The following is a 12,123-nucleotide window of genomic DNA, read 5'->3' on the forward strand; positions in this document are numbered from 1 at the left end:
GGAGGACGTTCACAGCCGCCTGGACGCGGGCCCGCGCGCCCAATTCTGGGCGTAGGGGCTGCCGCAGCGAGCCTTGAAGCGCCGTCCCGCTCCGCCGCCCCGCGGTACGCCCGTATAACCGCCCGCTACCGCGCGCTGCTCCCGACCCGTCCCCTCCCGGAGGCGGGGGTGTTCCGGGGCCGGGGCGGCGCCGCGCCCGGCGGGGCCGGGAACAGCGGGGCGGGGAGCGGCGGGGCCTCGACGGCGGAGCAGGGCCGTGCCCCATGGCGCTGGCGGCGGTCCGTGCGCGGGTGCTGCGCTGCTTGAGCCGCTCCTCGCTCGCTGTCCGGAGCTGCGGCGGCTGCGCTCATCTCCCCCCCGGCGGCTACGGCGCTTGGCAGGAGCGGGCGGCCCGCGACCCCGCCGCTTTTTGGGCGGATGCGGCGCGGGGGGCTCTGCGTTGGGACAGTCCCTTCCACACGGCCCGCGAGGCCGCCCCGGCCGGCGCCGGAGCCCGCTGGTTCCTGGGCGGCCGCCTCAACGTTTCGGGTAAGGATCCCGCGGCCGTGCATCCATACCCCGGAGCAGCTGGGGCCGCCCTGGCGGCTGCGGCCGTTTTCCGCCCGGTCTGTCCGAGCGCCCTCCGTGACGTTGGGCGCTCGAGCCTTTTTCTGGGGACAAAACGAGGCGTCTGGGTCAGCGACAGCGTTGATGGCGGGTGGTGTTCAGTGCTGCGTGGAGTGAGTCTTGACGGCTGTGAAACAGTCGGAAATGAGAAAGTTGCGTTCCCGGGCGGACGCGGTCACCCAGCGCTGGGCTGAGGGGCTGCAGTGCACCGCCGACGACACGTTTCGTCAGGAGCCTCTCCTGAGAGACCCCGCTGCAGCTCATGCTGTGGTGTGACGGGAACAGAAGGGGACGGTACGGGTCATGCTGCTGTCACTCTCAAAGAATGCTCCTGAAATACAAGGGACCAAAGCCAGCACCTACAAACAGTTAAAATTTTTCAAGTCCTGCTGCTTTTCAACGGTTTCAACGGAAAGCTGAATGTGAAGGGAGCTGGAGGCTGGTCTCTTTTTTTTCCTCACACCTCGCTTGATGGTGGGGTCTTTCCATAGGGGTGTGTATTTGTATATGTTTTTTAACTTCGTTCCCTAGGAGAGTGCTTGAGTGATTAGATTGTTGTTCAGTGGTGCAGAAAATTTAACATTGTCAGCCAGCCACCTTGCTTTAGAACAAAAGAGCAAACACTGGGCAGGAAGAGTCCCACAGGGAGGGTTCCTGGCCGTGGATCCCAAAGGAGTGCAGGGCTTGGCACAGCCCTGCTCCCAGCACCCAGCAGTGGAAGGGAAGTGAGTTTTTAGCCAGACATCTTTTCAGTGATTCCTGTTGCAAGGAAGTTTTGGCTGAACACTGTGACTTTTGGGGATTTGCTGTTTCCTCTATAGGATGGGATCAGCACCTTATTCTGGATCCCATGTGAGTCGAGTCTGGTGATCATAAAGACATAGAACTGGTTGGGCTGGAAAAGACCTTAAAGCCCAGCCAGTTCCAACCCTTGTTATGAGCAGGGCTGCCCCTACCATAGCTTCTCTGGGCAGCTGTGCCAGGGCCTCACCACCCTCTGAATGAAAAATTTCCTCCTAATTAAATCTCTCCTCTTTTTACTTTAAAGCCACCTTCCCTTGCTCTATCACCACCCATGTAAAAACTCTGTTCCCCTCCTGTTTATAAACTCCCCTCAAGTACTAAAAGGCCTCAGTGTTGTCTCCCTGGAGGCTTCTCCAGGCTGACCAAGCCCAGCTTCCTCAGCCTGCCTTCACAATTCCAGATGTTCCAGCCCTCTGAGCATCTTTGTGTTGCTCCTCTGGACCTGTTCCAGAAGTTTCCCATCTTTCTTGTGCTGGGGGCCCCAGGCCTGAATGCAATACTTCAAATGGGGACCTCATGATCTCTTGATTTGACTTGAGAAAACATGGCAGCACTGCAGGTTCCAGATTCAGAGCATCCTGCGTTCCTGTCTCCAGGCATAGCTGGACTGCAGGTGGATACGTGTTCTTCTGCTTTGTACTTGGGGGACCTTGCAGTGAGAACTGGAGAAGTGTGAGATTCAGCCCTTCTGGGCTGAACTCCTGGCCTTCTGGCCAGGAAAAGACCCCAACAAGCTTTTGGACTCCCAAGCCTTTGTGTTCTCAGGAACACATCTCATCAAAATGAGATGTTTCTGTGTGCTTTTCTACGCATTGTCAAGGGGGTGAGGAAATGTCTGGAGAAACCATGAGAGGGTCGCAGCAGGAGGCAGGTCACAAAATTCTATTTTGCAAAACAAGTGAAAACACTTGTATGGTCAGGAAGGAAATAATAGCATTTGGCCCTGTTTCACCTGCCAGCTCTCACTGAGCAAAGAGCTACAGCTCTCACTGGGCTCAGCTGGGGCTTGCTATAACACAAACACTCACTGAAAGCTCATAGTGCTGCTCACAGGTAGGAAATGCTGCTTGGGAAATGAATCCCTGTGAATGCATTTGACTGTAATGTGGTGCAGCACCTATGGGTATTGCTGCCATGGGAATGGAGGTGGGAATTGCTAAAGGTCTCAGAACAACCTGCAGCAGAGCTGATTTCCTATGAATGCATGACAGAGGAAAGCAGTGTGTAAGTGCTGAAGGCATTCCTGACAAGAGCTTTTGTCCTTCTGTGCTGTAAGTTGACATAAAGAATGATTTTATCTCCTTTGTTTCTTTGGTATTGCTGTAGGAATTTGTATTAAAAAGTAAAAGACTTCAAACAACTGAAGGGCTTCTTCTTTTTCATATTTTTGAGATAAGCAGTTGTTCTTGTAGTGAAATGTGCCGAATTCTGACAGCAGTGTATCTTCCATTCCCCTTTGGGGGCTCATTTTCTGTGCTGTAGATCAGCTGCGATCTCAGAACAGCAGAAGCAGACTCCTGGGCTGCAGTTTGCCTATACTTCACAAATGTTGACAGAACAATAGGCAGCTTTCATTGCACTTAGTTCATCTGGAAAAATAAAATCCTTTCCCACCAGTATTAATATCTCCAGGAAATATGCTCTGAAATGCTCAGCATTTTCTTCAGGGCTTTCTCTGAGTTGCACAGCAGTGTGCCTGAGTGGTTTTTAATAATTGTCTCTTGAAATATCCTAACTGCCTTCATGAGAATATAATGAAGTACATAATTGTCACTTCAGCTTGGAATTAGTACTTTACAAGTCTAACCTGTAAACAGTGGGCATGTTGCTGCTGAACACACAGGCGAGTTTCCTAAGTGGGTTCTGTAGAAGTTTCCTTATGGTGGGTGCTGTCAGCTCACTCAAACATCTCTCATGTGGTTCAGAAGCCACTCTGCACTTCATATGGTAGGTGGTGTAGCACACAGCTTGAGGTTTCCCAGAGGGGTTGTGGTTGCCTCCTCCTTGGAGACTTTCAAGGCAAGGCTGGCTCAGGCCCTGGGCAACCTGATCTAGCTGTACATGTTCCTGTTTGCTGCAGGGGAGTTGGACTAGATGACCCTTACAGGTCCCTTCCAACTCAAAGGATTCTGTGATTCTTAAATGTGTAGATGTCTGTACTTGATGAGTTTACACCAATTCCTAAAGTTTTAGATACTTTCAGTTAATGGAAAATGAGCTCTTTCAATTATAAATGTTTTGCCTAGTAGTGGTTTATAGAAAATTCAAACAATGCAGTGCTACAAATGGAAGCTGGGGAAGACAAGTCTGTGTGATTAATGCAGTGAATTGCTGCTCTGAGGAGGAAAACCATCAGAAGAGTTTCTTGTCTTCGTGCTTTGTTTAAACCTCTGTTTTCTTACAGTAAATTGCTTGGACCAACATGTTGAAAAGTCCCCAGACAGAGTGGCTTTGATATGGGAGAGAGATGAGCCTGGAACTGCAGTGCATGTCACATACAGGTATGGCACCTTCTCACGATGCTTTACAGTTCCTGGCAGTGTAATGGGATTGGGAGAAGAGTTGATTCTCTGAAACTGAACCTATGTGAAACTCTGCATTCTTCCAGTATACTCCAGCATGTGGAACATGCAGCGAGAGCACTGCTGCCAGCTTGCTGTATCATGATGGGTTAGCTTATGAAAAAATGAGGCACATTCCCAGCTAGAAATGATACTCTTCCTTGGTTTCTTCTTGGAAGTGCTCCCTGTTCTTAGTGTCCTACATAGTGAATAAACTTCTGGGAGGCTGAGGGGTACAGAAGATGCATATTAGTGAAAGTTACTGAAAAATTCAGATTCAGATCTGACATCATCTTCTGTTTGTTCTGTTAACCAGATGTAGATTCCCCCTCTCTGAGTGGGAGCTTTTAGAACAGAAAGAGTTGTTCTTCTATTCCTTGGCTTTTGTCTCATCTTCGTGTTCTATTTTTGCTCAGTAGAGAAGTTCTGTAAGCAGCTTTCAGTTTCAGAACAACAGCAAGTGTGTTGGTGCAAAGAATGTCTTGTGTTGCTGGAGGGGATTTAAAGTTCTCTGTATTCCTCTTCCACATCCCCACTGCAGTTTAGAGTAATCTTGAGGCTGCTGTGAGTGGTATCGACTTGTAATTGCTGCTGTAGTTTGTAAAGTTTGCTGGAAAATGTCAGACTTCAAGCATATTTCTCTTCTCCCCCTACTGTGTGACCTGAATTAGGGGAAATACCTGCCTGCAAAAATGCCTTTTTCATCATCTGGCTCTACAGTCAGATGTTTTCTAGACTTGTGTGTTGCTCAGTGCCTATTTCAGGCAGCCAGATGTTTGATCTGCTGGATCAGAAAGCAGAAGCAACATACAAAGTCCCAACATCTGATTCCTCTAGAAGATACTCTGCAGTGTGTCAATAGTTGGGATTTGTGGAGCTTTTCAACTATAAATAGCTCCCGTTGTCTGTTTTCCCTTCATAATTTATCCAGAAAACATAATGCATTAGAGTGAAGAAGTTGGTCAGCAGAGAGAAATAGGTGTGCAAATAACTTACATTAATGCACCATACGACGTGTTGTAACCAACTGGGTAGCTTTCCTAAACATGTGAGTTTTGTTTTTGGCATTCTGGTTGTATGAAGTGAGATGGAAGCTGGCGTTTCTCCTGGAGTGTGGGGTGGTGTATGTAATTCTACAGCTGTCTTTATGTCTCGTGTGCAAATAGGAATATACTGGGTGGGACTTGGGTGTGTTGTGTTGTGATTAACTTGGAAGAGTGGCCCATCAGATAGTAGAGCCTCATTCAAGGCAATTCCATCCTTAGGCTGTGCTGCTCCTTGAAATGTGCCGAGCTGCTCTAGATCTTCAAATGGTCTTTTCAGGATCTCCAAATGAATGAGGAACATTTTCTGAACAGCAACAGAACCATTTTTCTCTTGGCTCATGGCATTCAAAAAATGAATTTGAAGGAAAGCATATTTTCAGCCTGTGGATTTGTGACTGCAGTGGCTTAAAGACAAGCATCCCACTTTTTGCAGTAACATTTTGGTTTCAGTAGAAGTTTTTTGAGGGAAAGCATGTCAGAAAATGAGTTGCCACTGTGGTGTCAATTCAGTAACCCTGAGTGAGCCTTCTGCAGCTAAGTGAGCTCTATACATTAGCCCCAGCATAAAAAGGAAACTAAAGGAATGCTAGATATCAGTAGTTCCCAAGTGCTCACATCTGTAGCAGAGAAATTATAGCCCTTTTATTAGGATTTGGATGCACTATTAATGGGAGAACAGCCCTGAAGTCATGCATGGGGAAGGTAAAGACTTTAATTCGGCCTGTCTTACACACTGGCTTTGGGGAAGGTCTCAGAATCTCAGGAGGGAGGTTCCCAGGACTAAGTGTTGCAAAGTACAAGGCTCTAGTTTGTTGTCACCTGCTTTGCAAAGCTGGTTGTTATGAGCTTCTCCTCCTTATAGATACAGCTGGGGAGGCCTGAGGAAAAGGGCAGCTCCTTGCATGGATGCTCTTCCTTCTCTGTGGATCTTGCAGGGGCAAAAAAACAACTGAGTGTTGGCCCTGTTCCCAGCACAGGCAGTGAAGAAAGCAAGCTGTTGTTCAGGAAAATGGCATGAACAGGCTTCCTCCTCTGCGGTTAAGGGAAAGGCCTACATGAGCCAGGCTTTCTACATGCATTGGTGAGAAATGCAGCTAGGCTGCAGGGTGCTGTCCTAGCTCACTCATTATAAGGAGGAATAAAGCTTTCGTGTTCCTGTACATCCCCACTAACTGCCTTACACTCAATGAGCAAAGAGCTCAAAGACTTGCGGCTGTGCTGTGAGTCACCGTACATCTTTGTGCATGGTTGTTGGCAAGGTGGGTTGTGTTTATGGAACTGAGTTTAAGGGCTCTTTGCTACAACTGGAATTCAAACATATCCTTATTGGCAAAGATACACAAAGCCTTGGGTAAAACATTGTAGTTTTATTGAAATGGTGATTGCTATTCCTACAAGCTCGGTTGTGATTAATCCATATCTTCTGTTTAAAGCCTCTGCTATAAAACTGAATGACTCCTTTGGAGTGCCCTTCTGACTCCCTGTCATTTGCCAGATGTATACCAGAGTGGCCCCAGAGGGCAAGGCTAACCTGCTGGAGGGCTCCTGGCTCCAAGACCAGCCTCAATACCTCTCTCCGGCAGCAAGGAGTCTCAGCTAGCAGATTTCACCAACCACCGCCAGTGCTTGACGCATCCCAGATCCCAGATGCTGGAGATGTGATTAAGTGGAATGAGAGTAGCAAGCTGCTTAGGTCACTGGCTCACACCATTATTGTAAATCATCTTTTTCCACTGGTGAGCTTTGCCCTGTCACTCTGGCTGTTGCAACTCATCTTTTTTTTTTTCCTCTCTGGGTTTCATTTTCTACCCAGTCGGAATCCATATAAGTTTCAGGTTCTGAATGGGAAGGTGGCAGATGTTTTTTACAGCTTCATGCCAACAGGCCACGTGTTTCTCCTGAGGGTGGTGGCTGCAGTCAGCAAACTGGAGACAAATCATGCCCCTTTTTATCAAGTGGTCTGGCTAACTAACCATAAATGTATTGGTAGGACGCTGCAAAGTAACACTTAACCCACAGCATTGTGCTGCTGTGAGCAGAGAGCTGAACTGATTGGTGAAGGGTCCAACCTAGCTGGGAGTGTTTTGTCCTGCTCTGGGGATGTTGTCAGCACCCAGGAGCTTTGAAACCTTGCAGAGAAGTTCCTGAAGGCACTGCTGAGACTGGGTTTTAAAGTGCACTATATTATCAAGTGAATTGTTAAAGCAGGCAGAGTTCACTGCTGGAGCTGCTAGGTCATAGCCCCTGTAAGCTAAGAGCTGGCAATGTTAAAAGACAGCAGCTGAAACTATTCCAGGCCTCTCCCTCTCTGACGTGTTTTTATCTCTCCTATCTTTCTTATTTGCCCCACATTGTAGCCACCTGTGAGCAAGTGTTCCCCAGCAGTACAAAATCCTAAATTATAAGCCAGAAAGAGAGAACTAATGACGTAAATATCCTGCTAATTTGTTAAATACCTAAATCAATCAGATCATAAATTATTAAGCTGTTCAAGGCAGTGCAGTGAGTTATGGAGGAACTGTACTGGTGTGCAGAGAGAGATTTGCAGAGTTGGAGTGAGAGCACAGTTGTCTGAGCAAGATTTGGCATTATGAGAATGGATATTCCCAAAGGCAGCTATGGAAAGACGAGGGCAACACTATGCATTAGCCAGTCTGTTCCCACAAAGAGTTGCAGGCTGGGTCTCAACAGAAGGGTTCTTATTTACGAAAGAGTTCACTCTGGTGCCAAAAATGTTGTAGGCGGAGGAAATGTTTGAAAAAGAATCATAGAATGGGTTGTGTTGGAAGGGACCTTTAACTCCACCTCACTCCAACCCCTGCTATACGCAAGGGACACCTCCCTCTAGACCAGGCTGCTCACAGCCCCATCCAGCCTGGCCTTGAATGCCTCCAGGGAGGAGCATCCACAGCCTCTGGGCAACCTGTGCCAGGGAATTACCACCCTCATAGTAAAGGATTTCTTCCTAGTATCTAGTTTAAACCTACCTTCTTCCGGTTTAAAATCATTTCCCTTCATGTTCTCACTACCTGCCCTTATGAAAAGTCCTTCCCAGGCTTTCCTGTAGGCGCCTTCAGGTATTGGAAGGCCGCTATAAGGTATCCCTGCAGCCTTCCTTCTCCAGACAGAAGAGCCCCAGCTCTCTCAGCCTGTCCTCATAGGGGAGGTGCTCCAGCCCTTTGATGATCTTCCTGTCTCCTCTGGACCCACTCCAACAACTGCACGTCTTTCTTGTATTGGGGCCCCAGAACTGGACGCAGTACTCCAGGTGGGGTCTCACAAGAGCAGAGTAGAGGGGCAGAATCACCTCCCTTGACCTACCAGTCACACTTCCTTTGATGCATCCCAGGATACGGTTGGCACTGTGGGCTGCTAGTGCATATTGGCAACTCATGTTCAAATATGGAATGTGAAGTAGGGAGAGGAAAGCCAAAGCTGAGGTGCCAGAAATGAGGGTCTCATGTACTTTTAAACATGCGAGAAGGAGGAATGATTGAATGCCTTCATTAGCTACATTCCAGCTATGCCTTTAATAGGCACCGATGTGGGGGTCCCTGAATCAGAGATGAAGTGGTTGAAACTGTATTAGAGATTATAGTGAGGATGGTGGTTGGAAGGCATGTGGGTATTACCAGGCAATGTAGTGTGGGAGGTGTTTCTCATTGGCAGCAAACTGTTTCCTTTCTTCCTGGTATTTCTTCAGCTTTCCAGGTTGAGCTTTCAGGTGAACTTTTGGTGGAAAAATAAATATGTGTTTTTCACTGTTTACCAAAAAGTGAGGAATATGGAGCATTAAACCGAGCTGCTGTTCACAGAAATTGAGTGAGCAGTGAGTACATTTGTGTATTATCAAATGTCAGCATCTTTGGCACCATGATCATGAGGTATAGAGGCAGCTTTGAACTCAGCTGTCCCAAAGTAATTCGTACAGAGCAATAACAAGGAGGTGAGATGAGACTGTTGGGATGAGAGGTGATCAGATCTCCTTTTAAAACTAAAAGCTGAATCTATTTGGTGCATTTGACCTGAGTTTACTTCAAACTATAGTTCCATGTAATAAATTGGTGACTCAAGAAGTACTCAACCCAGCCTTGGGACTGAGAAGCCAGAGAACGTGGCTTGTGCTAGATCTATTAACTATTAACTTTAAAAGGCATTGTCAAAGCCCATATACAGCGTTGGCTATATTAAGAAGATATCTCAAATTATAGAATCACTGAATGGTTTGGGTTGGAACAGACTTTCAAGCCCACCCATTCCCAATCCCCAGCCATGGGCAGGGCTGCTCCCAACCAGCTCAGTTTGCCCAGGGCCCCATCCAACTTGGCCTTGAATGCCTCCCAGGATGGGGCACCACAGTTTCTCTGGACAACCTGTTCCAGTGTCTTACTGCCCTCTGAACAAGCATCTAATATCCTAAACCATCTCACCTAATCTAACCTAAATGTCCTAACATCTAACCTAAATCTTCCCTCTTTTAGTTTAAAGCCATTCCCCCCTTGTTCTATCGACCATGTAAGAAGTCAGTCTCCCTCCTGTTTATAAGCTCCCTGTAAGTACTGGAATGCCACAGTGAGGACTCCTCAGAGCCTTCTCTTCTCCAGGGTAATCCAGCAGGGAGGCTGCTTTCCAAAGTAGCTCTTGATGCAATATTTTGGACATAAAAAGAACTAGCTTTCTTTGTTTGGAAAGCCATGGGGCTGTTTTGCTGTACTGAAAGATACTATCAGGTTTCTTGGAAAAATGTTTCTGCCAGGCAGGCATCTCTAAAATGTGCCAGAGGACTGCCATGTGTCTGTAGTGAAGGGTTTCTACTGCAGTCTTTGCTCCAGACATTGAGCAATGGGCTTTGGAAATACAGGCACCACTGCATATGGGGAGGGATGTGTGAGAAATGTAGTGTAGCATTCTCCAAGCAGGGATATCATGAAGATCAGAGAGGAGTGCTGCATCTGTTAGGTGAAGCAGAGCTTCTGGCCTGAGCAGTGATCTGCTGGTGATGCTGGAGGGCCAGTCTTGCGATCACTGTGCTGAGAAGAGATGATGTGACAGCTGAGGAGCAAAATGTGATGAGTCTCTTGAAGAGAGCAGTGTAAACACTGAAAATCTTGTCTGTGGACGTAAGGAATCCTTATACACAGAGAGCCGAGAATTTGTTCTTAGAATAATTGAAACAGTAAGTCTGATTGTATTAGCCCAGATTTAATTACTTCAGAGAAAGATAAGAGATGCTATGTGTTACCCTGAAACCACTTTTGCTCAGCTCCAGGTCTGTGTTTCTGCTGCTGATCATTGAGTTTGTTCCCAGCACTTCCAGGCTTTTGCCACCCCATGCTTATCACATCAAATGTGCCCACTTCTCAAGGTCTTATACCATACCAGCCCTCTATTTCTCTGTATTAGTGTCATAAAACCATAAAAAGATAAAGAAACATAAATAAGTCATAGTTGCTTGGTAAAATAGAAGAGTTGCTCTCAGCTAATCCATGTGAAGCAAGGCTGCCAGAGCAAACCTGGCAAGCTGAATTCCTGAGGTCTTGCAAACTGTGGGTCAGGAGGAGAGCACCTCTGCAGCGGCATGATCATTGCTGAGGGAGTTCTGTGCAACCCAGCCTCTTCCTGCTCTCACATCCTGCTGGCACACGCTCTGCAGAACTCTTGCGCATGTGCTTACAGCCAGCATTGCATCTTTTGCACCTTGAGCATGTGTGTCGCTGAGTTAAGACAGAATTTCCCTCTGTTTTTGACTCATTTCTGTAGAGGCAAAGTAAAACCAGAGTCATTACAGATCTGTTTTACAGTTTACTGTTTTACTGTTGCTTCCCAGTTTTGTATGTCAGTTTTTTGTCTGGCTGCATTTATGTGACATTCATATTCAGCAGCTGTTTACCTTTACACCTGCACTACAAGAAATAGGTTAAATTTGTCCACATTTTTAGGTGAAAAATGCATTTTCTTTTTCTGAGAGCAAGTCCAGAATGCCCTCCATTTGTCATTATTTTCACCTTCCCTGCTCATGTTCATTAATGCATCTTCCATCTCCTGACCTGTTGTCCGTGCTTTGTCTTAAAAGCTCCCTTTCTTGTTACATGTCCTGTGTAAGCAGCTGCCTCAGCTCCTGGCTGCAACTGGTTGCTGATTCCCCTCTCTGAGCTCACGCTGATGTTTTATCAACCATAGTGCCTGTATATGGAGAGCCCAGTATATGTAAATCTGCTGCCCTTGCTCTTTATGATCAGCTCATGCAGAGGAGCAGTAGACATTGTGCATTAACTGACTTTACAGTTTCTCAGCTTTCTCTGCTCAGAGAGGCTGAGTACTTCCTTCTGTTGCAGCACATTTCCTTCTTCCAGCTGTTTGCTCTTTTCAGCCGCTCCCTACTGCACCTAGGCCTGTTCAGGCAGCTGGCCCTCTGTGGGGCCCTCTGTTTGCCCAGCTTCTTGGTCAGCTTCCTGCGTCTCTCCTGTCTGCTCTGTGCAGAGAACTGAAATTCTTCTGAGGGCACTGCTTGGGATGTTGCTGTGCTTGCTTACCTCACACTTTGAAGAAGTGGCACACATCTGTTCCGAGCTTTCTGACTACCTCTGTCCATGCCACTGTCCTGCCACTGGTGGCAAAGGCTGAGCCTTTTTAGAGTAGAAGCTTTCACTAGGACAGTGTTTGCTCTATCCTTCATTCATACCACATAAGATCATAGAATTGTTTGGGTTGGAAGGCATCTTCATCTTTGGTCATCTAGTCCAACTCCTCTGCAATGAACAGGGGTATGTAGCAGAAGCTAAGCAAGGATACCCTGTTTTGCACTGCACCATAGTCTCCAAGGGGACAGTTTCTAGCTCTGTTCAGAAGCTGGTGTGTGTTTTGGTTACATGTCCTGTGCTTCCAACAGGGCCATAAAGTTTGAGTGGGAGGCCACTCCTTTCTTGTGTGCGGGCTGGCCATTCTGGATGGCATTGCCACTGCTTTTCTGCCAAAGGTGGGGCAGTGCTGGATGTCAGAATTGCTCTTGGCCTTTTATGTGATGGAGTAATGTCAGTGCCAACTTGGGTAGCAGCAGCATGTGAAGAGGATAAAGGCAAAGTTTTTTTCCTGCTCAGTTCAGTTCT

The 12,123-nt window shown here is 47.4% G+C and overlaps 1 protein-coding gene across 1 annotated transcript in view; it reads left to right on the plus strand.

Annotated features, from left to right (window-relative positions):
• Nucleotides 1-263: 263 nt before the first annotated feature.
• ACSS1 (acyl-CoA synthetase short chain family member 1) overlaps nt 264-12,123 on the plus strand; it is a 35,692-nt gene continuing 23,832 nt past the window's right edge. Inside the window, exons 1-2 of the mRNA XM_042819119.1 lie at nt 264-528; nt 3,815-3,911. Of these exons, the coding sequence (XP_042675053.1) occupies nt 264-528; nt 3,815-3,911 (362 nt within the window). The remainder of the gene's footprint in view (nt 529-3,814; nt 3,912-12,123) is intronic.

Source organism: Centrocercus urophasianus, unplaced genomic scaffold (genome assembly GCF_019232065.1).
Source record: "Centrocercus urophasianus isolate 14NV4802_14NV808 unplaced genomic scaffold, USGS_Curo_1.0 seq_10, whole genome shotgun sequence".
Taxonomy (NCBI): Eukaryota; Metazoa; Chordata; class Aves; order Galliformes; family Phasianidae; genus Centrocercus; species Centrocercus urophasianus.